Here is a 26338-nt window from a genome sequence, read left to right as displayed (position 1 = left end):
CCACCCACAAGGCCCGCTACCACAACAGCTTTTTCCCTGCTGCCGTGAGACTTGTAGCACAGGACATTAAGATGGGAAGGAAGTACTTCACCACCACACCTCACAGACTAAATGGACAGTTGACCACCTCACAGTGCAATACAAGTGTGCAATATTAACCTTAAAAACAAAAAACAGTGCAATTATATAATGTGAAAAATGTGTGCAATAACCTCAGGTGCAATAAGAGATGTAGAAAGTTAGAGACAAGAAAACATATTTATATTTTCATTTCATTGTAGTGTTCCCCTTTGTATTATATCTTTGCTTTAATACAGTGTATAGCTTGTGTACAGTTTATTTTAAATCACTTTGCTGTTACTACAACTTTATTTGTACTTTTTTACTCTTTTTTTTCTTATGTTATTCTATTTTATATATAATTTTAACTTTTTTTTGTAGAAGCTGACTCAGGGAGAAATGCACAAGATTTCCAATGTACCTGTACTGCCCTGTACCTGTGCAAATGGCAATAAACATCTATTCTATTCTAATCTAACTGGCGCCACCAAGTGGGCTTTTAGAGTAAGGCTGTCACATATTGCCGAGGATACAGTCTCACTCTGGATTCCAGAGTGTAAACTCTTTGAACTGTTGTTTAAACCCAGCTGCCTTTATAAAGCACGTCCTGTTTGAACATTATGCATAAGTTTAAGACAAAGCAGATCTTTTTCTGTTACACTTAAAAGTATTTAAACACACCCTAAATGAACCCTCGACCATGATTACAGGAGGAAACATTTGTCCACAAGTTGCGACCACAAAATAAATGTTTGTTTGAATATTTTGGTGAAGTTTTTTTTATTCATACAGAAGAGTCTGAAACCCTAACAGCTTAATAATATACAGTGTACATTTATCAGTATAACATTTGAAGTGAATAAAACCAAAATAAATAACATTTCTTACTGTTAACACGAAGACAAGAAATAATACCGTACACTGTCACTTCCACTGACAACTTAATTAATCCCTGAGGGTAAATTCAGGTTTACTCTGTTATTTTTAGGGACATGCTACTCACACACATGGGCCCAAATCACACGCATGTACAAACAGGACCTGTGGACGTTCATTAATGTAGACATGTCAGAGTGGGGCTGCTACACAGGGAGCCCACCAGAGCAGTTGGGGGGGTTCGGTGCCTTGCACAAGGGCATGTGAGTACAGCTTAAGTTATCTGGATGATGCTATCCTGGTTTACTGTTGATCTAATATAATCAGGGTCAGTCTGAGGAATAAAGTGAAGAAAACAAACATCTGTATCCAGTTCTCTTGTTGTATGAGACTTTAAATTAAGTTCATTTTTATATTCAAGAAACTACTTAAAAAGCACGTGCATTGAACAGCAGCAGAAACGTGCTGATGTACATGACCCAGGACTGACTGGTGTCCTGAACAGAAACACTGAATATTAAATAAATATAAAAAGCTACTTCAGCCCGAGATAACAACACAGCAGTTTGAATGTATATTAAAACTAAAGAGCGTCGTCCTGCTAATGTGTTTCTCTGACGATCATGCTGCGGGTGCCCCTCAGTTGGGTGAGCAAGTCTCTGAAGCCACCTCTCTTCTTCGCTGCTTTCTGAGCGGCCGGGGCGTCTCTGATGGGCTCAAGAGTGACCGAACATGGAATTATCTCAACAGTCACAGTGTCCGATTCTTCATCGCTGGAACGCTCAGGAGCAGGCGGGCTGCTGACACTGCTGGTTGTGTGATGACCGTTGACATCATCGCGGCCTGCGCCAACTAGCCGACGGTGAGTGTTGCTGTGGAGACGCTGCCGCTTGGCGACACGTGGGCCACGAGAAGCGTCTCTTTTCCTCTTCCTCCTGTTCTTCTTCATCACTCTTTTCACTGGCGCTCTGACACACTGTCTGAGGTTCCTGAAACAAATTAACAACCACATTCAAATTTCAACTGTGATTCAAACAGGCTGCTGATGACCTGCGACAGGTAATGTGTGTTTTATAGGAGGCAAAAGAAGGAATACTAAGTGATGCAAACATAAATCAAAACATAGTTTTTACAATATAAACTCTCACAGGGATGTAGAGACGTTGCTTTAACAGACACTTAAAGGGATATAGTTATTTTTTTGGAAGTGAGGTTGTATGAGGCTCTTTTTAAAAGTAAGATTGAAGATTTTGGATTTATCGTCAGTGGTTATACGAGTAGAATCACGAGAAACTCCTATGCTAGGAGGCTCCTCGGACAAAAGGGTAGGTATTAAAAACACAGATATAAAATAAAATAAAACTGAATATAAAAACAGAACAAAGAATCAAGATAAGAATATATCATTCATGTCTGACCCAAACAGCTACAGATTGAAAAACAGTGCTGGAGAAACATTTTAAATACATTTTATGTGTCCTAAGTGCTTGGAAGTGGTGCCCGTGTCTGCAGCAGCTCATAACTAAGCTTCTGTGTCCTCCAAACAGGGACTGTGCCGACTGTTATCTACTGGACATTATGATTGATAAGTAGCTCTTGAGACCCCACTCACTCCCCAAAAATCACAACTATCCTTAAAAGAGCAGAAGAAGGATGGATGAGTATAGGTTCATTACCTCTGAAGGAAAGTGTGCGGCCTCGAGCAGGCTGATGATTCTCCCTCTCTCACACTCTGCTCAGTCTGATTTAAACCCGTCTTAAACCTCAGTCGTCTTTTAACCAGTGTGACATGGGTCAAAAGTTTCCTGAGAGAATGAGAGTTGCACATATAATCAACAAATAGTGTATTGAATTGTACGAGTACTGGTCTTCCACCTTTGAACCAACCACACACTGCGCACTCACTCACTCACTCACTCACTCACTCACTCACTCCACATAGTCGTACCCTCTTGTATTGGGCAGCCTCCTCTGTCTCCAGCTCTTGATCATAACCCATTGGTCACATGTCAGGGACTTTGGATCTACAAAACAAAATGCAGGTTAAACGTGTTAAGATGCTTCTGTGGGCACAAGATAATTCTCTAAGATTGACAAAGTTTTGATAATTTGATAGCTTTCAATGCCAGATGTTTTACAACAGAACAATCTCTGAGAAGTGATGAAAATTCAAGAAAACTACAGATCAGATCTACAGTCATATTTTGAATAAAGCTTCAACGAGTGAAAGAGAAGACAGACGTTGTCAACGTATATTTGTGCAATTTAGACAGTGCACAGTACAGGACATTAAAGGCATCTCTTGGTGATTAAAAAAACAGAAATGGCCTGATACTGGGGGCCGAGGGCCTCGGACTGTTGAACCAGGTATCCATATCATTTCATTTTTAATACAATCATATCAAAGTTCAAAAATCTGGTATCGTGACGAGTGACGACCCTTGGTTGGCAGTCTCCAGACGTTAGTTTGACATTTAGTAATACAACTTTTTGTAAAGCTTTTTCCAAGTTCCCTTAAATTGGTGGCCATTATCTGAATACTTATTAGGACTCAACAGGCCTGAAATCCATGATTTCTTATGGAAATGTAATCAGCTGCAAAACATGACTTAAGAAAAACTTTGTTTGTAGTAAGACCTGCTTGTCAGAGAGGTGTAGCGCACAACAAACAAACTGCGACATCCTCAAAGAAATGCAGCACATTTTATTCATAATCATTGTGTAACATATAAAACAATAATCTCTATTTACTGGAATAAAATATTTATGAACTCACCAGTGTCTAAGAGTCTGTCCTTGATTGGGGCTTTCATCTTTTTAGCGTTCTGGTACTTTTTTTGACAGATTGAGCACAAGTGCGACGTGCTCGCTTTCTTTGGGGAGACATCAAAGAAGATGGAAGGACCAGAAGCGATGCTGCTGTTCACAGAGCCACCGTCTTCATCTGACTCGTCCACTCCTCTATCAGTCACCTCTCCAAGTTGTCCTTCATTCTCCTCAGTATCACTCTTAGACCTGTGTGTACTGTTGAGTAAGTCCAGAATGTCTCCATCTCTTCTCGTATTTGTTTTTACTACGCTGTTGCTGGCTTTAGTTTTCTTCAGCACAGTCTTCCTCTGTCTCGTACTCAAGCACCTGCGCTGGATCACTTCTTCATTGGGGCTCGGGCTCCTCGGGATTATCTTCCTGGAGGGCTTTGGTGTTCTGGAGGAGCGTCGGCAATACATGGATCTCGTCAACTTAAAACTAAACTGGTACGACCTGTGACAGAGAAAACCAGTCACTCCCTGTGATAAAAAAAACCAACCTTTTCGAGTGTTACACAGTTTTATGTGATCACTAAGGTTCATTGTTTCTCTTATTTTGAAATGTATCTGAGGGTGTATGTATGGTCTTACCTATGATAGTCTACTTGGAGTATCGATTTATGAAAGACTGACTCCAAGCCATCTGCCTCATAGCAGCAGTCAGTCAAAGGCCTGTAAATTTGAATAAAACACAACATTTTTGCAGCAGATTGTAAAAACAGAAGTATTACAAATGTCCTCTTATTCCAGTAATGCTTGATCTTAAATGTGACACTTGTTATAATTTGACCAAAGAACTAAATTAAATCAAAGATCGCCACCAGACTGAAAGAGAAAAGTGATCTGATAGATATTAACACACCTGAATGTATAATGTCTCTAACCCATTAAACACTCATTTCGTTTGGCTAACTTAGCATTGCGGCTACAGTTTAATTATCTTAATAGAGAATCACTGTCTGTGTGGATGATTTATATCAGCGCTGATCTGTACTACGTGCTGCAGCTGGATACAAACTTACTTCTGAACTTCTTCCCAGTAATTACAATCGTTCATGGCTGTTTTGACCGACAGGTAAACTAATACACCTAGTAGCTCTTACTTGTTTACATAGCCTACTGGCTCGTAGGTGGTGAGGCTCTCGGACCTTTGTTCTTTAGCGCTCGAGGAGGTAATGTGCGCGCATAGACTGTAAATATTATTGTGTGCACGCAGCAGAAGAGCACCGGATTTGTAGACTCTTCTTCTACGGATTTAGTTTGAACAAAATCTCGCGTTAACGCCACCAATTGGGCAGGCGGGAAAATGTGAATGCGACCCAAACGAGTGAACGACACTACGACGGAGGATTAGGGCCACGTTAAAAAAACGTTTTTATTTTTTTTAATTTAATTTTTAATTTACGATTATAATCTCGATTTTTTTTTTAACGTGGCCCTAATCCTCCGTCGTACGACACAAATCATCTTTCAAATCATTAAAATAAACATTTTCCTACATTAAAAAATCGAAATGACAATTCAAAAATGTAACAGGGGTAATTTCACGAGGTGCCCCTTTACAACATAGTTCCACAAAATCAATAATGAATGACCCACTTCATATACACACTAATCCACCTGAGTAGACAGATCTCATGACTTTCCCCCCCACATTCAAATGTTCAAATATACTGGATCACAGATCTAGAGAAACAGGTTTGAACAGAAAGTGTTGAGAGGTTTAAACTTTACCGTTTTTACTTTCATGCTACAATAAAACGTAGCTAGATCAATTAATTTAACTGCAGCTGGAGTTTGGGAATGTAGCTGCACATATTTGTTAATGTAGGATACCCAAGACTACACCTTTTCTTCTGTGACTCAGAACACAGCAAATGAAGGCATCGCCGTGCTCCTTCACGTCCAACTGCTGCAGTTGAGAGAGGTCTCTCAGAGAAGCATAGCATGTCAGGGTCTGATCCATCTGGTCCTTGGTTTGGTCTTTATACATCAGCACTCTGAAGTTCAGCCAGCTGAAAACCTTTGCCAGACTTTCTGCAGGACATTTCATTAAAAAAGTTAGGCTTCAACGACTTACAGTCGACTTCCTAAGAGAACAAAAGTGAAACTTATGAATGTGTCTAATGTGTAACATACCAGCATCATTGTTCTTCTACTTCAAAAACTACCAAGGTGCACGGAGAATGAAAAGCGAGGACAGGTTAAAAAGCTCCATCTACACTTGTAGTATAAAGACTAACTTCATGAACTTTATTAAACTTCCTAAAATCAAACGTACAATCATTTATTCAGAACACTTTTTGTACTTTTTTTTTTTTAAATTATTTTTCTGTGTATGTGGGGCCCGTAGTAATGTCAAGCATGTTTATGGACACTAGGAACCCTCCCATTCTCATGTTTTACTTTTGATATGTTGTACATTATCTTGTTCAGTCATAATGTACTAACGCACCTGTAATATTTTAGTAAGTTTTTATTCGTTGTTAAAGATGAGTAAGTCTCACACAGGCACTTTTGGGGCACTTTTGGGGCAGCTTAGGGGTCTTTCTACAATTCTACAATTCTACAATTCACTTAGCAGACTCTTTTATCCAAAGTGACGTACATCAGAGAGTAAGTACAACACACGCAAGGATCTAGAAAAAGGGGAACAATGTCAGTAAGAGCAAACGATCAGCTTTGAGTCTGATTGGACACACAGGTGCTGACAGGAAGTGACCAGAGGCAAAGCACAACATTGACGGCAGTTCCTGAGAGCTCTAATCAGTATAGAAACCATCTTATAAGTCATCGTTATCAAACAAAAACAATCGTGACAACCATCATCATCATCAATGATATCGAGACCATCATCATTAAGTTAGTAGGTATTCATGAAAGAGCTGGGTCTTTAGCTTTTTCTTAAAGGTGCAGAGGGACTCTGCAGATCCAATGGAGTTTGGAAGTTCATTCCACCACAGGGGGGCGACAGAGGAGAAGAGTCTAGTCAGAGACTTAGTACCCTGTTGTGAAGGTTGGATCAGACGCCTTTCATTGGCAGAGCGTAGTGGGCGGGAGGGAGTGTAGACCTGGATGAGAGAGTTAAAGTAAGGAGGAGCCGTTTTAGTCGCTGTTTTGTAAGCGAGCAGCAGAGTTTTAAATTTGATGCGAGCAGTAACTGGGAGCCAGTGTAAGGTTATGAACAGCAGAGTGACATGTGCTCTTTTAGGAAGGTTGAAGACCAGTCGTGCTGCTGCATTTTGTATCATTTGCAGAGGTTTGATAGTGCATGTAGGAAGACCTGCCAGTAGAGAGTTGCAATAATCGATGCGTGATATCACAAGAGCCTGTACCAGGAGCTGTGTAGCATGTTCTGACAGGTAAGGTCTAATCTTCCTGATGTTGTACAGGGCAAATCGACATGACCGGGCAATCAAGGCTACTTGAACCTTAAAAGAACCTAAAAAGTCTTTGATGCCATGCGTAATTCAGTCGACCCAGATGCCCGGTAATATGCGCTGAATTGATGTGCTCGTGTTTCTGTATTTCAGAGAACAAAGTAAAAACCCATGCACGCTTGGAAGTTCCTTTGTGTGCAACATGTACCTGATAGTCTGCATGTGTGGAGACTTTCAGGTTTGTTAAGCACTCTTTTATGTGGACGAGCTGCTCTTTGGATGAACCTTACACCGTCGGGTCGGATTTTGCGCACGAGCAAAACGTTTGAAAGCCCGATTTGATGCTTATAAATATGTATTACATAATTATAAAAAAACGGAGAATAACTGTATTACTGAGGACGGACTCTTTAGTAGAAGTTGTGGTGGCTCTTAAAGAGCCTTTGATGCATTGAATCCTGGTGTGCACATCTACTTCTTGGCCTTCTTGGCTGCAGTCTTCTTTGCTGGTGCTTTCTTAGCTGGAGCCTTTTTCACTGGAGTCTTCTTCACCACCTTTATAGGGGCAGCCTTCTTGGATCTCTTAGCAGCTGGCTTTTTGACTGCCTTCTTCACCTGGGTTTTCTTGGCTGTTGGCTTTTTGACTGCCTTCTTCACCTGGGTTTTCTTGGCAGCTGGCTTTTTGACTTCCATCTTCACCGGGGTTTTCTTGGCTGCTGCCTTCTTCAGGGACACTGAACATTTATTAGTCTATGTATAAACTTCGGATAGACTAATTTGTCATCACAGATCTGTCATAGTTTTCAAACACTTCCGCGTCGCAGGTATTCATTTCTCGACAAAAAAAACCAAAACATACCTTTAAATAGGCGATACAGTGTAATCAATCACGTCGGATTTAACCTAGTTTATATGAGGACAACATACATTTTACAATAAAGTTAACAAGTTATCGGAGAGCAGCTTCTGTCAAAGTGATGCACACAAACAGAATAACCCAGTTTAACAAAATCCTTCTACGATAATAATCAATTTAGTCTACAGTGAGAAAACGACAACACCTGTAGCCTTGTTATAAATCTACATAACTACAGTGATTAAAACAAGTCATGGTAACTTACAGTAAAGAAGCTTTCCCTCCAGATAGTATTTAAAGTAAAATAAACCCTCCTGTCGAGCTCGTCACCACCGCATGGCAGACTGCTTTCGTTTTGAGAGATGGCTTTGAAGGTGTTTGTCCACACCTTGGACAATCTGAACCTGAATAATCGGACCAGAATAATTCACTACATTGTACATGAGATGGTTAAAGTTAAATTGTAGAACAAATCATGAGGAAAGATAAGATTATAATAATGTTTAATTAAATGTAATAGTTATAATAAATTATGTCTTGTCTATAAACAAATTCTTCATACAAGACTAGAGTGTATCACATAAACCATAAGTAGGTGTTACCCTCTAAATAATTGTAAGTAAAAGATAAAAATACTGCTTCAGTGTTACTTATGACTATATCAAGTCAAATTTCAGTCAAATAAATAAATCAGTTTGAAAATACATCAAAACAAGTTAAAGCTCTGAATTCAAAAGCTTTTTTATGAGGGTTTAAATATCAGTTTAGATCATCAGATTATCTATTTTGTTTCAATATTACGGCTGCTTTTATGTTGTGTGGCCACCTGTCCTGTTGGCTGTGTAGCCACCTGTCCGTCTGAATGTGTGGCCGCCTGTCCGTCTGACTGTGTGGCCGCCTGTCCGGTTGACTGTGTGGCCGCCTGTCCGGTTGACTGTGTGGCCGCCTGTCCGGTTGACTGTGTGGCCGCCTGTCCGGTTGACTGTGTGGCCGCCTGTCCGGTTGACTGTGTGGCCGCCTGTCCGGTTGGCTGTGTGGCCGCCTGTCCGTCTGACTGTGTGGCCGCCTGTCCGGCTGACTGTGTGGCCGCCTGTCCGTCTGACTGTGAGGCTGGCTGCGTGGCCGCCTGTCCGGTTGACTGTGTGGCCGCCTGTCCGTCTGACTGTGTGGCCGCCTGTCCGGCTGACTGTGTGGCCGCCTGTCCGGTTGACTGTGTGGCCGCCTGTCCGGTTGACTGTGTGGCCGCCTGTCCGGTTGACTGTGTGGCCGCCTGTCCGGTTTACTGTGTGGCCGCCTGTCCTGTTGACTGTGTGGCCGCCTGTCCGTCTGACTGTGTGGCCGCCTGTCCGGCTGACTGTGTGGCCGCCTGTCCGTCTGACTGCGTGGCCGCCTGTCCGGTTGAATGTGTGGCCGCCTGTCCGTCTGACTGTGTGGCCGCCTGTCCGGTTTACTGTGTGGCCACCTGTCCTGTTGGCTGTGTGGCCACCTGTCCGGTTGACTGTGTGGCCACCTGTCCGGCTGACTGTGAGGCTGGCTGTCCTGTTGGCTGTGTGGCTGGCTGTCCGGTTGACTGTGTGGCTGACTGTGAGGCTGGCTGTGAGGCTGGCTGTGAGGCTGGCTGTGTGGCCACCTGTCTGGTTGGCTGTGTGGCCGCCAACTGGGGTTTTCTGGGCTGCTGCCTTCTTCAGGGACTTCTTGACTGCTACTTTCTTCACTGCAGCCTTCTTCTGATTCTCATTGTTAATTATGACACAGAGGCCGTTCGGTTGGCTGTTCAGCTGATATTGATCGTCCTAAAAACAAAGTAGAAGCAGAGTGGGTTTTGGGAATACTTCAAAAACTACCAAGGTACACGGAGAATGAAAGGCGAGGAGAGGTTTAAAAGCTCCAGCAACACTTGTAGTATAAAGATCAACTTCATGAATTTTATTAAACAAACGTACAATCATTTTTTCAAAACACATTTTCTACTTGTTTTTTTTTTGAATTACGGGAAATCTTTGTTTTACTCTCAAAGTTTGAATTGTTTATGGTATTTCAACATTACAAAGCTAATATTGTATATTTTAATACTAGGGGTGTCACAGTTTATATTCCAACTTAATAGAAACTTATGATCTAAACGTATCTTAATTAAAAAACAAAACCAGGATCAAAGATTTTCCCAGTATATTTTTTCTCTCCCCTTGCCTGTTTTTGCACTTTTGAGGTATAAAAAACACTGAATGATGACGCTGCATAGCTTCCTATAGGAGCCTGAAGCTGCACTTTTTGAGACACTGAGGACAAAAGACCTTGAAAACCTTCCTTGAATTCACCATTTTGGAATCAGGTTCCCTTTTGTTTGAGAGTTAATACTCTGTGTTCTGCATACTGTAATTAAAATGATTTACTCCATTGGTTATAGTTGTATTCTCTTCATCGATTTCACATGTCTGGTACCTTGTCAACTTGCCCTCTGGCTGATTTTGGCATATTTGAAGTTCTATTTAAATATGTAGGGCCTACAGTCTCTGATAAACACATTTAATAACAAAAACATTTAGAATATTTCATAAAAAGTCATCTGCATAGAGATAGTGTTCAGTTAATTACTCTGACTGGCATTGATGACAGTGCTTTAAAACATTTTTAAAAGATTATTTGAATTATGGATTTGAATATTGAGACTAGTAAATAAAAGCTAGTTAGCTTGTATCTGCAGGCTGTGATATGAAAATATGTTCTCTATAAATGCATTGTAACCTATAGAGACATTATTTTAAAATACATTTAAGACCTCACCTGCTTTGGCGTCTTGCTCTCTGGTGGCATCATGTCTGAGGAAATCAGAAAGAAACAGAATTACACCTCTCAAAATAAAGCTGTTTCAAACCATGTGGATACGCAGTAGACTAATTTATCCAATACAGTCGACATAATCTCTATGTTAACATACCTCTGTCATTACTTGAAGTAGCTTGGATAGGCAGAGGTAACGGGCCGGTGACGTTCAGCTGTATGTTCTTCAGCTCAGGGTAAGCGGTTTTGATGTCTTCGTCAGTTTGCAGCAGGTGAAGGAAGGTTTGGCATGTCTCCTCTCCTTTATTCATGATCTTATCCACCAGCTTTATAACATGGCCCTCCACATCTTCTTTGTTGATGTCCTTCAGGTTGTTGTAATCACGTTCAGTGATCAGATCCTTCTCATGAACCTTGGTGAGGATTAGTCTGTGATCTCCGCACAACATTGACTGAAGAAGTGTTTTATTACGTCTTACTGTGTCTATGGCTGACATCATGAATCTGAAACAGGGACAAAAATAGCAACATTAAAGTTGAGAAGAATCTGACACAGACCGGTAACTATAGTCAAACTGTGAGAGTCTTTGGTGACATATTGCAGTAGCTTTACTGCTTGAACTAATGAACAGTGAGTATACAATGATTTAGTTTAATCTTGATTCAGTTTGACTGAAGGGTGTCAATAAATCCTGATAAATTCAAACTTTTGAAGTAGTTCCAGTAATACTGTTTAATCAACATTCTTAGTTAATGTCTTTACATCAGTCAAACCATAGGTCATGAACCTTTTAAAGCCTGTTTACAATCATTTATTAAACCAGTTCATTCATGAACATAGGCTACCCTACATGAAATGACTTGTGGCCTAAGCCTATATTCATTTTGTATTCAGACAATATGGCAAGTTTATGACTAAGATACAGCGCAAGGAAGACAAGAGACGAACTGAAATTTAAAAGATTTTTTTTAACACACTTGATCTAATTCGTCTGTCTCTTTCCCTGAAATAGATCTAGACCTACATTCTCCGGGGAAGACGGCCATACTTTTCAACTAATGGACACACCATGTTGATGTTATGCCGGGGAAAGCATCCCTGTCGAGACAGGACAATTCAAAATGTGACAGACAAACACTGTTTGCAGGTCATATGTACGCAAGTAATGAAAACAGCCTACGTCTTCTATCGAGTCTACAGAACAATAAGGACACTGAACATTTATTAGTCTATGTATAAACTTCGGATAGACTAATTTGTCATCACAGATCTGTCATAGTTTTCAAACACTTCCGCGTCGCAGGTATTCATTTCTCGACAAAAAAAACCAAAACATACCTTTAAATAGGCGATACAGTGTAATCAATCACGTCGGATTTAACCTAGTTTATGAGGACAACATACATTTTACAATAAAGTTAACAAGTTATCGGAGAGCAGCTTCTGTCAAAGTGATGCACACAAACAGAATAACCCAGTTTAACAAAATCCTTCTACGATAATAATCAATTTAGTCTACAGTGAGAAAACGACAACACCTGTAGCCTTGTTATAAATCTACATAACTACAGTGATTAAAACAAGTCATGGTAACTTACAGTAAAGAAGCTTTCCCTCCAGATAGTATTTAAAGTAAAATAAACCCTCCTGTCGAGCTCGTCACCACCGCATGGCAGACTGCTTTCGTTTTGAGAGATGGCTTTGAAGGTGTTTGTCCACACCTTGGACAATCTAAACCTGAATAATCGGACCAGAATAATTCACTACATTGTACATGAGATGGTTAAAGTTAAATGCATCTACCTATTGTCTAACAAATCATGAGGAAAGATAAGATTATAATAATGTTTAATTAAATGTAATAGTTATAATAAACTATGTCTTGTCTATAAACAAATTCTTCATACAAGACTAGAGTGTATCACATCAACCATAAGTAGCTGTTACCCTCTAAATAATTGTAAGTAAAAGATAAAAATACTGCTTCAGTGTTACTTATGACTATATCAAGTCAAATTTCAGTCAAATAAATAAATCAGTTTGAAAATACATCAAAACAAGTTAAAGCTCTGAATTCAAAAGCTTTTTTATGAGGGTTTAAATATCAGTTTAGATCATCAGATTATCTATTTTGTTTCAATATTACGGCTGCTTTTATGTTGGCTAAATGTTGCATTTTACTGCTGTAGATGCTTCAGGTTACATAAAATTGATATCATGTAAATGAAAATGACCTGAAATGTACAAGAACAGTCCCTGAGTGAATTTAGAGAGATCACCTTGCCCAGCCTCCACCACCACACTGTGCCGTCCTCATTCATGCACGGCCTGCTCCGACCTCCGACCTCAGGGGAAGTGTGGACAACAGGAACGAGAGGAATACAAAGGAGAAATCCTTCCTGTATATTATCCCATATTCTCCTTTTGTAAAGCGTCTCCAGATAACACTTGTTATGAATTGGCGCTTTACAAATACTGATTGATTAATTATATTTTCACCATAAATATCAAGAAAAGACAGTAAGAGAAATACCTTCTAGATATTTTATTAGACACAGTGATAAAAACTAAACTTTGTGAAGAAGCAGAAAAAGTTGACACTAACATTCTCACTGTGACCACATTATAAACATGTGCTATAAACACCTCGCTAAAGGCAGTCTGACTCAAGAAATAACAATTGTTTTTTTTCACATGACACACAGACACACTTTACATGCTGACTGTTGACCTATCAGGTGGGCTCCTTAATAATTGTAGCATGCATTCACAGCATTTGACCAACGATATAAAACCCAAGCTAGCCGTCACCTTCCCTCAGATAACAAATTACTTTCAAATAGGAAAGCATAATGGCTGAGAAAGGAGACATGAGCAAGGAAAATGTTACAATTACAATAGTTACAATTCACTTAGCAGATGCTTTTATCCAAAGCGACGTACATCAGAGAGTAAGTACAACACTAATCCATTCATACACCACCACTGAAGCAGCGGGAGTAATGCAGGGTTAAGTGTCTTGCCCAAGGACACATTGGACATGTTGCTCAGCTGGGGACTGAACCCTCGACCTTCCGGTTGAGAGACGACAACTCTACCAACTGAGCCACAGCCGCCAAAATAGCCATAGCCAAAATGTACGGCTTATTGACTCATCCTGAGGGGTAGTCACAGCTGGAGGGTGGGAAACAGTTTGAGGAGGAGTTGTGGCAGGTATGTTGACTGTGCGGCTGCTTCGTGCCGCCTGTCCGGTTGGCTGTGTGGCCGCCTGTCCGGTTGGCTGTGAGGCCACCTGTCTGGCTGACTGTGTGGCCGCCTGTCCGGTTGACTGTGAGGCTGACTGTGTGGCCGCCTGTCCGGTTGACTGTGTGGCCGCCTGTCCGGCTGACTGTGAGGCTGGCTGTGTGGCTGCCTATCCGACTGACTGTGTGGCCGCCTGTCCTGCTGACTGTGTGGCCGCCTGTCCTGCTGGCTGTGTGGCCGCCTGTCCTGCTGACTGTGTGGCCGCCTGTCCGGCTGACTGTGTGGCCGCCTGTCCTGTTGGCTGTGTGGCCACCTGTCTGGCTGACTGTGTGGCCGCCTGTCCGGTTGACTGTGAGGCTGACTGTGTAGCCGCCTGTCCGGTTGACTGTGTGGCCGCCTATCCGACTGACTGTGAGGCTGGCTGTGTGGCCGCCTGTCCGGTTGACTGTGTGGCCGCCTATCCGACTGACTGTGAGGCTGGCTGTGTGGCCGCCTGTCCGGCTGGCTGTGTGGCCGCCTGTCCGGTTGACTGTGTGGCCGCCTATCCGACTGACTGTGAGGCTGGCTGTGTGGCCGCCTGTCCGGCTGGCTGTGTGGCCGCCTGTCCGGCTGACTGTGAGGCTGGCTGTGTGGCCGCCTGTCCTGTTGGCTGTGTGGCCGCCTGTCCGACTGACTGTGTGGCTGGCTGTGTGGCCGCCTGTCCGGCTGGCTGTGTGGCCGCCTGTCCGACTGACTGTGAGGCTGGCTGTGTGGCCGCCTGTCCAGCTGGCTGTGTGGCTGCCTGTCCTGTTGGCTGTGTGGGCGCCTGTCCGGCTGACTGTGTGGCCGCCTGTCCAGCTGACTGTGTGGCTGACTGTCCGGTCATATCAGACCTCCTGTCTTTATGGGACCAGAGCAGGCTTGGAAAGTCTGAAAAATAAAGCATATGTCTGTTAATGTGGTTTCATACAAGGTGATCATTAACAAGTATTTCAACTGAGGATAAAAATATGATTTTTGTAATGTAAAGAGTTGTTTGTTTTAACAAATCATAAATAAGTTGACTTTGTCTTCTGTGCACATAAAAAAACAATAATATTCATATTAAACAACCACACAATGAAGTATAATCATCCAGTAATATGAACAATGTTAGTCGTGTTTCCTGCATTTCTAATGACGAAAAAACAACACTGGATATTTCACACTAGACAGACAGATAGATTGATAGATTCTTACACAATCCACAATCCACAATCTCTCGAGACCTGAAGTGGACCTCCCACATAGACACAATCAGAAAGAAGGCCCAGCAGAGGATGTACTTCCTGCGTCAGCTCAGGAAGTTCAACCTGCCCCAGGAGCTGCTGATCATGTTTTACACCGCCATCATCCAGTCTGTTCTCTGCACCTCCATCACTGTCTGGTTTGGATCTGCAACCAAACTGGACAGACACAGACTGCAACGGACTATAAGGACTGCAGAAAAAATCATTGGTGTCGACCTGCCCACCATCCAGGACTTATACCAGTCCCGGGCCAGGAAACAGGCAGGTAGTATCACTGCAGACTCCTCACACCCCGGACACAAACTGTTCAAACTCCTCCCCTCTGGCAGGCGTTACAGATCAGTGTATGCAAAAACAACCCGTCATAAGAACACCTTCTTCCCCCAGGCTGTCACTCTGATGAACACTAAACAGTCACAGAGTGTCAGACCTGTCGCTGTGAAATGACTCTAAACCAACCGACACTGTGAATATACATACTGTATATATATATTATTTAATTTAAATGATCAACATACGCACACTTATTTATGTAAATACTGTAATTGACGTCTTAATGGACCCCTCTGTCACATAACTGCATTTTTCTTATTATCATGTTACTTCAGCATCTTTTGCACTATTCACCACTGCACTGTTTCATATTTAGTCATGTAAATATTAGTCTTTTCTTATTATGTTTATTGTTGATATTTAATGTTGTACCTGTACATATTAGAGCACAGTTCACAGAAGATAAATTCCTTGTGTGTGTAAGCATACCTGGCCAATAAATCTGATTCTGATTCTGACTGTCAGACTGTCACTCAAACGTTAAAGGTTATATCACGATGAATTAAAAAGGACTTCCAAATAACTTCTTATTGTCAGGAATAAATGGATAACTGTAGTGCTTAAAAAACACACCATCTTCCTCAATCTTCTGAGGAGGTCATTTGTATAAAAATTGTATAACATGAAAAACAATGTAAAGCTCCTGTCAGGAACTTTCAGTTTGTGTTGATTTTAGCTGTTGATTAATTTTATTTTGAAGGCTTGAGTTTGTGCTTACACAGAGGTAGCCTATTTCTTTTTGCGTGTCTTGTCTTATTTCTCATTTTAAGAAGACAATTAGCCATTTGAAAGATATCACCTCTAAGTCTCAAGAAAGGCTCCTGTACAGTCTCACCTGTTTCTCCTGGTGAATCTTAGGAGAAAAACAGGAAATAGAATAGGTTAGATACTAAAGCCAGGCTGAATAATCATTGTTGTCGCTGATAGTTTCATTTCTTTATTTAGGTCATATAGAGGAATGAATTATAATTATGGTCTATTTCATAAGCTGCTAAAAGCACATCACAGGAGCTTTAATTGTCAGACATGCCACAACATGTATTGTCTATCTCTGTGTAGGTAGTCTACCATCCTTGAAAAGTTGCTCCAGATATTCCCACACTCTACACTTCCGTCGTTTCTGCCACTGAACTCTCCTCTAGTCCCTCAAGTGCAGTATCAGGTGTGAACGCGTGCTTTCTTTTATGATTTGTCTCCACGCCAACCTTCATTGAGGACTTTGGTTGCTGTTGTAAACTGTCAGTGCAGCACTGCGGTGAAGTTGGTTTTAAGTTGGATACAGACATTTACCCTGGAGCCAGCTACGTAAACCTCTCACTTGTCTCCACGAGATATGATACGGTAACCTCCTCTCCCTGCGCTCGCCCTAACCAACTTTAGGGACTAAAGTATGGACCGACTTTAGGGACCATCAACAAATTGCTGTTTAATAAGGGCAATATCACTGTTTTAATAATTTTTCTTAAATAACCACCATGTTTTATGGCCGACTGTCCTCAAATCAATATTTAAAATTAATAATCACTTGGAGAAATGAGACACACCATGTTTTGTCTAATATTAGTGGTTTTATCTTTTTTTATTAATATTAAATTGTTAATAGGCCTAATGTAGGCCTACATATGTGTAATAGTTATTTTGAGTGTTTATTGCATGGCCTTGCGGAACAATCTTTACATTTCACTGTACATCTGTATGAGCATGTGACAAATAAAAATCTTGAATTTATGGTTTTACCTTTTTAAATGAATAGCAGCTAAAAATGATAGTTTTGGCAAAACATTTGTAAATCATGGTACTGAACTCCTTGTTGTTCGCATACACGAACAAATGCATCCAAAGAATTGTCTGACTGTCCCCTCACTCAAATCAAACAAAAATGAAATGACATGGTTCATGGTCCCACGGTTGGCATTTGTTTGACAGTAACGCACCACATACACATGAACACAAATTAATTTGAGGATTTTACAGTTTTGACTCATGTTTTCAAATCGCCAATGAGGTCACAGTCTGAATGGTAGATTTAAATAAAATACATCTAAACTTGTGGCTATTTGTGCTTTCTCTCACAGTCCAGTGATACCATTTTTAGATATCAGGCTATTTGACGTTTCATGGGCAGTGGTAAGCCATCCCCAATGAAGAGGAAAATGAAATAAGCCTAAGAAAGATATAGGACAAAAATAAAGGACAGACAAATCACAAAAGAAAACATGACAAAGAAGAACAAAACTTCTTGAATGACACTGGATCAGCAAAGATTAAAAAACAGACAAGGACAGAGGTAAAGCAACAAACTGGCAGACATGCTAAGGAAAAGAATGGTAGATAATGAGGGAAAGGATGAGATGACCCACCATCAGTTCATTGAAGAGGAAAACAAAATAAACCAAAATGACAGTGTCAGATATACAGGACTGTGTGAAAAGAGTTGGAAAAAAATGAAAGGAAATTGTTACGACCAGTGAATTTAGGACCCAGATGTAGGACACATAAACAGAGGGGTTGATTGGTAATGAGGTTATTGTGGTAAATGGAGATGAAGATGGGTTGAAGATTCTGGAGGTTAGCAGAGTGAAGGGGATGAAGGCTGACCAGACCAGAGTAGAGGTGTGAGTGTGGCTGAGCAGTTTTGAGTCCAGAGAGCAGGTTGAGGCAGATGGCTGAGCAGGAAGGCAGGTGGGTGAATGATGATCCTGAAGCAAAGGAAAAAACAGGATGAGACTCAAAAACCAAAACAAGCACAAAAGATTAATTTCAAAAATCTTTCAAAATCTTAATTTAGCCTGAGCCATAATCTCCCGCAGTAGTTGATACAACGATCTGGCGATGAGTGGATGGAGAGCCGGGGTATATATACTGCTGAGTTGATGAGGAGATGGAGAGCTGGTGTGCAAGTGAGAGCAGGTGAAAGGAATGAACCTCAATCAGGAGGGAGCCACAGTGAGAGAGCCATGACAGAAATCTGGGAAAAGAGTGACAGCTAAATTAATTCCTCAAAATAAAATAAAGAAAATACCGGGACGATTGTTGACAACAATAAAAGATTATCACTGTGACAACAGTGGATTCAGAAAAACTGCTGCAGGGCCAAAAATATTCAGAATTGTGATTAAAAGAAAATATTGGAATAAAATTAAACCTAAAAAGGATAAGAAAACTATAGCCCGTATAACTGTGCCTGAATTGGGGAATTGGTTCGTCCGATGAAAAATGTGAATGTGTTTGCTCATCCAGTAAAAAAATAATATGTCCTTCGTGGAAGATAAAATGAAGAAGCACTGTGCTAATTATCAATGAGATGTGTGGTATATTTCTGTGTCAGGATTGATTTGAGGGAATTATGGTCATATGACAGGAGAGATTGTAAAAAAAAGTTGAATTGTTAGTAATAAATGTTACAAAAAACAAAATCAAATAGGTAATAGGAGGTGTGTCTCATTTCTTGAAATGATAACTAATATCTAAGGCTAATTTTTAGGACCATAGGTCACAAGGCTTTGGAAGATATTGAAAAAAAACTATTATTAATTATTAATTATTAGTTCAAAATATTGACATAAAATAGTTAAAACACATACGTTAATGTGGTGTGTCTCATTCCAAGTTAATCTAACAATTAAATTAATCTGAAATTTAGTATTTATTCAGTTATTTATCTTTTGTTTACAATTTAAACAAACAAGTAAAATGTGTTAAATATTAATGATCATTTACCCTTCTAATTTGAGGACAGTCGGTCATAACACATGGAAGTTATTTAAGAAAAATTTTAATTAAAATAGTGATTTTGCCACTATGAAACAGTAATTTGTTGATGGTCCCTAAAGACGGTCCCTACTTTAGTCCCTAAAGTCCAGCGTGAATGTCTGTCGAATATTTAACTTAAAGCCAGCTTCTTCTCTGACTGGCACTTAAACAAGCTTGCCTACTTGTTTAGTGAGGACTTTGAACACACACACACACACACACACACACACACACACACACACACACACACACACACACACACACACTCATGGTAATTCACAAAGGTATTTCAACGCTGCAGACAGAGGAGTGGTTTCCAGGAGCATTCAAAGGACAGATATTTCTTCCTCCTCATTCTGACACTCCTTCTTGTCCGTGTTGGATGCATTTTCACTGAGCTTTAGACAGAACAAGTGAACAATGTGGAAAGCTGTGTTTGTGTTCCTGCTGCTAAACATGGACATGCAGGCGAACTGCGCTGCAGATAAGAAGCTGGAGTCCGTAGCAGAAAAGTCCAAACTTGTAGACACAGGAGAGACTGAAGCTGTAACCTCCAGCCCTGCAGGTGACCCGGCCTCTGCACCTTTCCGGGGCAAACTGCTAGTGATACCCATGGATGGGAGTCACTGGCTGTCTGTAAAGGCCCTGTCCCAAGAATTGGGTCGCCGTGGGCACCAGGTCACCGTGGTGATACCAGAGGCCAGCATGCGAATGGGACCAGGGAAACACTATGACACTGTTACCTTCCCTATTCCTTACGACCAGGAATTCATCGATCAGTTCATGTTGACGAACAAGCACCTGATGGAAAAATCTGATGGGTCCTTTCTACAGCGGGCAAAAACCCATTTCTCACAAATCAAGAGAGTAGTAGAATTCATCCACACGATTGCAGAGAGCCTGCTATTAAATGATACGCTCATCTCGCATCTGGCACAGCAGGTGAGTACAAATACACAGGTTTGACTCCAGAAACAGGCGTGAAGTATTTTCAAATTCAATACTTGCGCCGTTAACTGCGTTTTTGGGTGCCTGGTTCATTCTCTGTGCACAACTCCCTTAATGCTGATGTCTCTGTATGGCCTCCAGAAGCCAAATGGTCAATCAGAAAAAGATGAATGAGGTCTTTATTGTTGTTATTAATAACTGGAAGCAGTGTCAAAGGGTAGGGTTCAGACAGGTGATTAACAGCATGCCTTCTTGAACATTTTCCATGGCAAAGATTCGCAATGTTTGATACAGTTGACTGTTAATATAAAGCAGGATGAGAATTTTTTGTTAAAAACGCTACTTACACTTGAACAAAACAAAATGAGCATACAGGTCAGGTGTAATGCTTTGTGCACAGGAGGCGCCAAAAACAACACAAAGAGAAATACCCTCACAGGAGCTTTGAACTTGTAATGTCTGATATTAGATCATCCCAGCTTCTTATGCATCGATACACAACTGAACATTCACTTGCATCGGGATTTGTGAGTGGAAGTGAAAAACAACATCTTGCCTGGAACTGAAATTATGTCCATTATTATGGTAGGATAGTCATTAACAGGGCAGTTGGAATTTGATATGATGAAATATTTCTGAAGAATAAAAAAAATCTGAGAAATGGTAGTCCTTTCTTTCAACACTGACCACCCTGAAGTCAGAATCAAAATCACAATCAGAAGCAGTTTTATTGGTATAGCTGCACATATGACTCTGGTTAATTTAGCTCTCCACGACCAAATATTTGAAATCAAGCCAACATAGGACCCTATAGCAGTGGTGAGGAGTGCAAAGGATGCTGAAATAAACATGATAATACAAGATTTAGCTCACCTCTTCTTACCTGCCGCACACCTCCCCTCTATTTTCTCTATCAGCTTTGACTTTTCTACTAGTAACACCTTGAACTGACAATTTTAACTGCTGCTGCTTTTGATCTTGAATCTTATCCAACTACTATTATCCAATACTCCTTTAATTATTGATAGATTAAGATTTAACGTTTGGATGCTGGACACATGACAGTGTTTTATTATTGCACACTGTTAAACATGAACCCTATTTTTTACCTGTTCACTCTGCAGGATTTTGACGCCGTCATAACAGACCCCATGGTGCCCACAGGAGCCTTAATTGCTCGAAAACTAGGTGAGTTCAGCCACACCTGGGTATTATCTGTTGTTTCCTTTTATAAATCTGCACATTTTGTCACTTTTCTGCATTCAATCCTCCTCAGGTCTCCCCTTTATTAATGTGCTGAGGGGTATTCCGTGTTCCCTGGATATGAAGTCTGCAGGCTGCCCCTCCCCGCCCTCATACGTGCCCCGCTTCTTCTCAGGATACACAGATAAAATGAACTTCATGGAGAGAAGTATCAACACTCTGGCAAGCACTTAAAGATTATGCATGACACTATTCAATCAGTAACTTACACTATGAAATTAAACTCTTACCCCTCACCTTGTTTTATTTGCACTTTATTGTTACCTCTGACCTACAGCTGGCTTTAATGGAGCCATTGCTCTGCAGATTGATGTACTGGCAGTTTGACAACATGGCCTATCAGTTCCTGGGAGAGAAGGTGGGCGTGGCTGAGGTGCTTTCTGAATCTGCTATCTGGCTGCTCAGGTAACATGTACAAAGGGTTTGTCAAGTCATTGTGGGTGTTTTTATAATTCAATGCTTCCTCGTCAGGGCTTGAAGATCACAGAGGACACGCTTTACAACTCTTCTTTCTTTGGATATTTTTCCAATGTATTTATTGTCACATCTTTAAACACCTTTCAGGTTATTGGGTTGTAAACCTTCAAACATAAAAGACATAAAAATGTTAATCAACAAAAGTCTCTTAAGAACATACACATGCAAAATCAAATCAGTCTCAAATTTTAATTGATTAAACATGCATCTTTTAGCATCCTTACTTTCCTTTTTTCACATCAGCACACATCTATCAAGAGTAGGAGCAGACGTTAATCTCAGCACACATTAACAAGTTCTAATAAGAACACCACAGAGAAGTTATAAGTTAATCACAACTAAATACATTCAGGATTAAACTGAGGACAAAGTTGTTGGTTGAAGCTTCAGGTTATCATGCCCATCCTTTTTACAAAACATTTTCTTCTGTTGGGCAACCCTTACAATAGTTAGTCTTAGTCACACCACAACATAACAGAGCAAAGGGTTAAACGTCTCACACAAAAGAAAACAAATACAAAACAATATGCACATATCAAGTTAAAGAAATCTACACAAAACGCTGGTATAACTCAACAAATACCTCATACATAAAGAGAGAGCGAGAGAGAGAGACTGTAGATACTATTGATCATGTTTTTACACACATGGTTTCAAAAAGTATTAACATTTCGACAACCTTAACAAACAAAACCTTAAAATGTAACACATATTATTATTTTAACTTTTACATATTATCCTTCTTTTCAACAAGTTACAATAAGTCTCAGAGCTCCACCAATGTATCAAACTGAAAGAATATAAGTCTCTCTCTCTAATGTTCGGATACATATTGACATTACTATTTTTTTAACAGGCTTGACTTCACACTGGAGTTTCCGCGCCCTCTCATGCCAAATATGGTTCTGATTGGGGGGATGAACTGTGACATTAGAAATCCTCTTCCTAAAGTAAGTTTTTATTCGTTTGTAGAAAAACCTTTCAGTGGGAAGATTTCTTTTACTAATTTTTGTGTTTCTCTCACTTGTTTTTATGAGTAAGAAAGTCTAACTGAATGATAATAAATGAATGTCACCAGACCCTAATCTGTGTGTGTGTGTGTGTGTGTGTGTGTGTGTGTGTGTGTGTGTGTGTGTGTGTGTGTGTGTGTGTGTGTGTGTGTGTGTGTGTGTGTGTGTGTGTGTGTGTGTGTGTGTGTGTGTGTGTGTGTGTGTGTGTGTGTGTGTGTGTGTGTGTGTGTGTGTAGGATTTGGAGTCCTGGGTGTCAGGAGAACATGGATTTGTAGTGTTTACTCTGGGCAGCATGATCTCAGATATGCCAGAAGAGACTACCTCCATTTTTCTTGAAGCCTTCAGACAGATCCCACAGAAGGTAGAGGAATGTATATATATACATTTTATTTCTTAAATATCAATCAGAGCATTAATCACAAATCTTTTGACAGGTCATATGGAGGTACGGGGGGAAGGTTCCTGACAATGTCCCAGAAAATGTCAAGTTGATGCAGTGGGTGCCTCAGAATGACCTTCTAGGTGCGTTTATCCTGAAATGTTTAGCACAAAACTCAATACTGACTGGTGACGAATCACATGAATGACTTCTGACTTCTCGCTTTGTTAGCTCAACCTGGAGCGCGGGCTTTCATCACTCACGCCGGCTCACACGGCCTTTTTGAGGGTCTGTGTCATGCTGTTCCCATGGTGATGATGCCGATTTCCGGGGACCAGCCTGACAACGCGAGGAGGTTGGCAAGCAGAGAAGTGGGAGTCGTAGTGGATCTGTTTAGTATCACTACAGAAAGCATTGTCCAAGCGCTGAATGAGGTCATCAATGACACCAGGTGAGGGGAAGACGGTCGCCTAAGAGGTGTCGGTTACTTAAAATCAAAGAAAATAATTTCGTGTTCATAAACTCTTGCCATCACTCTGTCACTGTGCAGGTATAAAGAGAACGCGAAGAAGCTCTCAGCTCTCCATAAAGACCGACCAATCGACCCGATGGACCTCTCGGTGCACTGGACTGAATTTGTGATGCGGCACAAAGGAGCTAAACATCTCAGAGCTGCAGCCCACGACCTCAACTGGATCCAGTACCACTGCCTGGATGTGATAGCATTTCTGGCTACCGTTGTGCTGGTTTTTGTGCTGGTGACAGTAAAATGCTTCAAACTGTGCTTCCGTAAACTGAGCAGGAAGAGGAAGCAGGAATAACTCTGTGCTGCATTTGTAAATTCATCCCAGCACCAACACTCTTGGTTTATAAGGGAGATAAACTCATAAAATCACAGTGTAGAGTACCGCCTGGTGTGATTTAAGGGTTAAAAAGAAGAATAAGGAAGATGTGAGGTGATCAAAAGGAAATTTATTTAACGAAAAATACAGAATATTAATAGACGGCATTGTGCTCTGGGGATGAGGATTAGTGGCCACCCTTCTTTGGTGGGAAGAGGGCGTACTCGACAGCCAGAGCGACAGTAAAAGCAGCAAAGCCCCACTTGAAACCCCTCAGCAGCACATCGGACAAAGTCACAGCCCGAGCGAAGCCGCCTTGGTATCTCCACGCCTCGTTACTGCAGAGAGAAAAAGACGGAGAGCAGTGTCAGGTGTAAGAATGAATCAAATGAAATATAAGCAATACATCATGTAGGTGTGAATACTGACCGCGCCCACGGGTCCTTGAGGCCTCTGGACTTCAGCCTCTGCTGTGTTACCTCCAGCGGTGTTCCCTCCCACTTCCACTGCTTAAGGTCAGGCAAGTTCATCTTGCTGTGGCCGTGGTCACCTCCCATGCTGAACAAATATACAGATATATGCAAGCCTTATGTTGTGCCTCTTTCTTATTACAAGAAGATGAACTTTAAAGTTAAAGAAAATTGAATAACTGAGATGTGAAAAAAATGCTGAAGTTTAAAGTCTTAAGTGATATAAAGTGAAGAACAGTTTCACATGCTGTATTTCTAAACATTAACTGTGACGAGTAACATTTATTAAATAAATAAAATAAATGTAAAACCTACAGATGTATCTTGTGACTCTTTGGCTCCTTTCTTTGCTATTTATTAGATTCTACTTCAACATGATCACAGTTTAAACTCTTGACATTCTGCTGTTTTTTTATGTTTTGGTACCTCAGGAGCATCTTTTCAGTCTCTGTCAGGTTTGATTTGTAATGGATATGTTTGTAATATGTTTGTAATGGATATGTTTGTAATATGTTTGTAATGGATATGTTTGTAATATGTTTGTAATGGATATGTTTGTAATATGTTTGTAATATGTTTGTAATGGATATGTTTGTAATATGTTTGTAATGGATATGTTTGTAATATGTTTGTAATGGATATGTTTGTAATATGTTTGTAATATGTTTGTAATGGATATGTTTGTAATATGTTTGTAATGGATATGTTTGTAATGGATGTTTGAAGACATTTCTTTGTTTCTAAACTAAACAGATCCTCTGCTTGATGTCACAGACTTTATTATGACTTCTCCTCATATTGATAACGATCAACAACCAAATTACACAGACCTACGTGCTCCATGGTTACTCTAAACAACAATAACACAATCTGAAGAATACTATTTGTTGTTGTTTTCATTAAATGAAACATTGTGGTGTTTATTTGTTTCTGTTAGCAGCTTCAGTTTTAAAGTAACTTTAAAATGTTGTTAAATGTCAGCTGAAGAAACACGTCGCGTTTACTTCAAGGCTTTTAGGTCACTAACATGTATTGAACATTTTAATACTTTTAATACATCTTTATAAATGAAAGATATTAATAATAAAGCTGAGGTGAGTTGAGCTGGTTTTCAGTATCAGCTTGATATATGAATCTAAACTGTGTCACTGCTTGGGAAACTATCTCGACTACTTAAAATAAATGATCACTGGGTATTTTAATCACTCAAACATTTATTAAAATGATCAACTTGAGGACAAACTGCTGAAACGTGACGCAGACAGCGTTAAATAAGCTAGCATTAAGCTAACTAGCTCAGTACTCTGGTTTGATAACCAGGATGTTTAAAGAAGCTCCGTGTCCACCTCCAAACGTGATTAACTTATTAATTAACACACAATGAAAGAAAAAAACAGATATGCGTCAAAAGATTGAGATGTAAAAGAAACAACTCTGTACCTGAGTGGTTTGTTGTGACCTCTGCTGCTGCTGGACTGAATTTGCGACAGCTGCTTTTGTTTTACGGCTTGTGACGGCACAGCGTTCAGGACAAATTTACATTTCTTAGCAATTGCGCAAACCAAACCACTTCTATAACCTTTACAACTA

General features: G+C 40.6%; 5 protein-coding genes across 9 annotated transcripts; 2 read left to right on the top strand and 3 right to left on the bottom strand.

Moving 5' to 3' along the window:
* Positions 1-821: 821 nt before the first annotated feature.
* On the bottom strand, positions 822-4888 carry si:ch211-227n13.3 (uncharacterized). Of its 4 annotated transcripts, none has more exons than XM_061044091.1 (6): positions 4766-4888; positions 4335-4415; positions 3713-4197; positions 2870-2960; positions 2613-2741; positions 822-1925 (listed from the first exon to the last, which is right to left on the bottom strand). In XM_061044091.1, exons 1-6 carry the CDS (start codon positions 4798-4800, stop codon positions 1538-1540), a joined length of 1209 nt encoding a protein of 402 aa, XP_060900074.1. In that variant the 5' UTR covers positions 4801-4888; the 3' UTR covers positions 822-1537. The 4 variants fall into 4 exon arrangements, with proteins under 4 accessions (XP_060900074.1, XP_060900075.1, XP_060900078.1 ...); XM_061044092.1 differs by having other exon boundaries at positions 2885-2960; positions 4766-4887; XM_061044095.1 differs by having other exon boundaries at positions 4833-4868.
* A 1313-nt stretch (positions 4889-6201) lies between these two features.
* LOC132978783 (histone H1-I-like) lies at positions 6202-12476 on the bottom strand. 2 transcript variants are annotated; one of them, XM_061044090.1, is made up of 5 exons: positions 12360-12476; positions 10918-11264; positions 10764-10798; positions 9638-9772; positions 6202-7738 (listed from the first exon to the last, which is right to left on the bottom strand). In XM_061044090.1, the coding sequence occupies exons 2-5, from the start codon at positions 11258-11260 to the stop codon at positions 7595-7597; spliced, it is 657 nt and encodes a 218-aa protein (XP_060900073.1). In that variant the 5' UTR covers positions 11261-11264; positions 12360-12476; the 3' UTR covers positions 6202-7594. The 2 variants fall into 2 exon arrangements, with proteins under 2 accessions (XP_060900073.1, XP_060900072.1); XM_061044089.1 differs by having other exon boundaries at positions 6202-7780; positions 12360-12475.
* Positions 12477-13976: 1500 nt separating this feature from the next.
* LOC132978518 (keratin-associated protein 10-6-like) lies at positions 13977-14924 on the top strand. Its single transcript, XM_061043722.1, has one exon. The coding sequence runs from the start codon at positions 13977-13979 to the stop codon at positions 14922-14924; it is 948 nt and encodes a 315-aa protein (XP_060899705.1).
* Positions 14925-19601: 4677 nt separating this feature from the next.
* On the top strand, positions 19602-24258 carry LOC132978781 (UDP-glucuronosyltransferase 1A1-like). Its single transcript, XM_061044088.1, has 9 exons — positions 19602-20300; positions 21431-21494; positions 21583-21731; positions 21847-21974; positions 22903-22996; positions 23293-23418; positions 23492-23579; positions 23668-23887; positions 23987-24258. Exons 1-9 carry the CDS (start codon positions 19779-19781, stop codon positions 24255-24257), a joined length of 1662 nt encoding a protein of 553 aa, XP_060900071.1. The 5' UTR covers positions 19602-19778; the 3' UTR covers position 24258.
* Positions 24259-24388: 130 nt separating this feature from the next.
* On the bottom strand, positions 24389-26296 carry ndufb3 (NADH:ubiquinone oxidoreductase subunit B3). The gene is made up of 3 exons (XM_061044086.1): positions 26189-26296; positions 24708-24836; positions 24389-24616 (listed from the first exon to the last, which is right to left on the bottom strand). Exons 2-3 carry the CDS (start codon positions 24833-24835, stop codon positions 24466-24468), a joined length of 279 nt encoding a protein of 92 aa, XP_060900069.1. The 5' UTR covers position 24836; positions 26189-26296; the 3' UTR covers positions 24389-24465.
* Positions 26297-26338: the final 42 nt, after the last annotated feature.

The sequence above is a fragment of the Labrus mixtus genome, chromosome 8 (assembly GCF_963584025.1).
Source record: "Labrus mixtus chromosome 8, fLabMix1.1, whole genome shotgun sequence".
NCBI lineage: Eukaryota > Metazoa > Chordata > Actinopteri > Labriformes > Labridae > Labrus > Labrus mixtus.
Note: the sequence above shows the minus strand (reverse complement) of the source record. Positions and strands in the feature narration are given on the sequence as shown.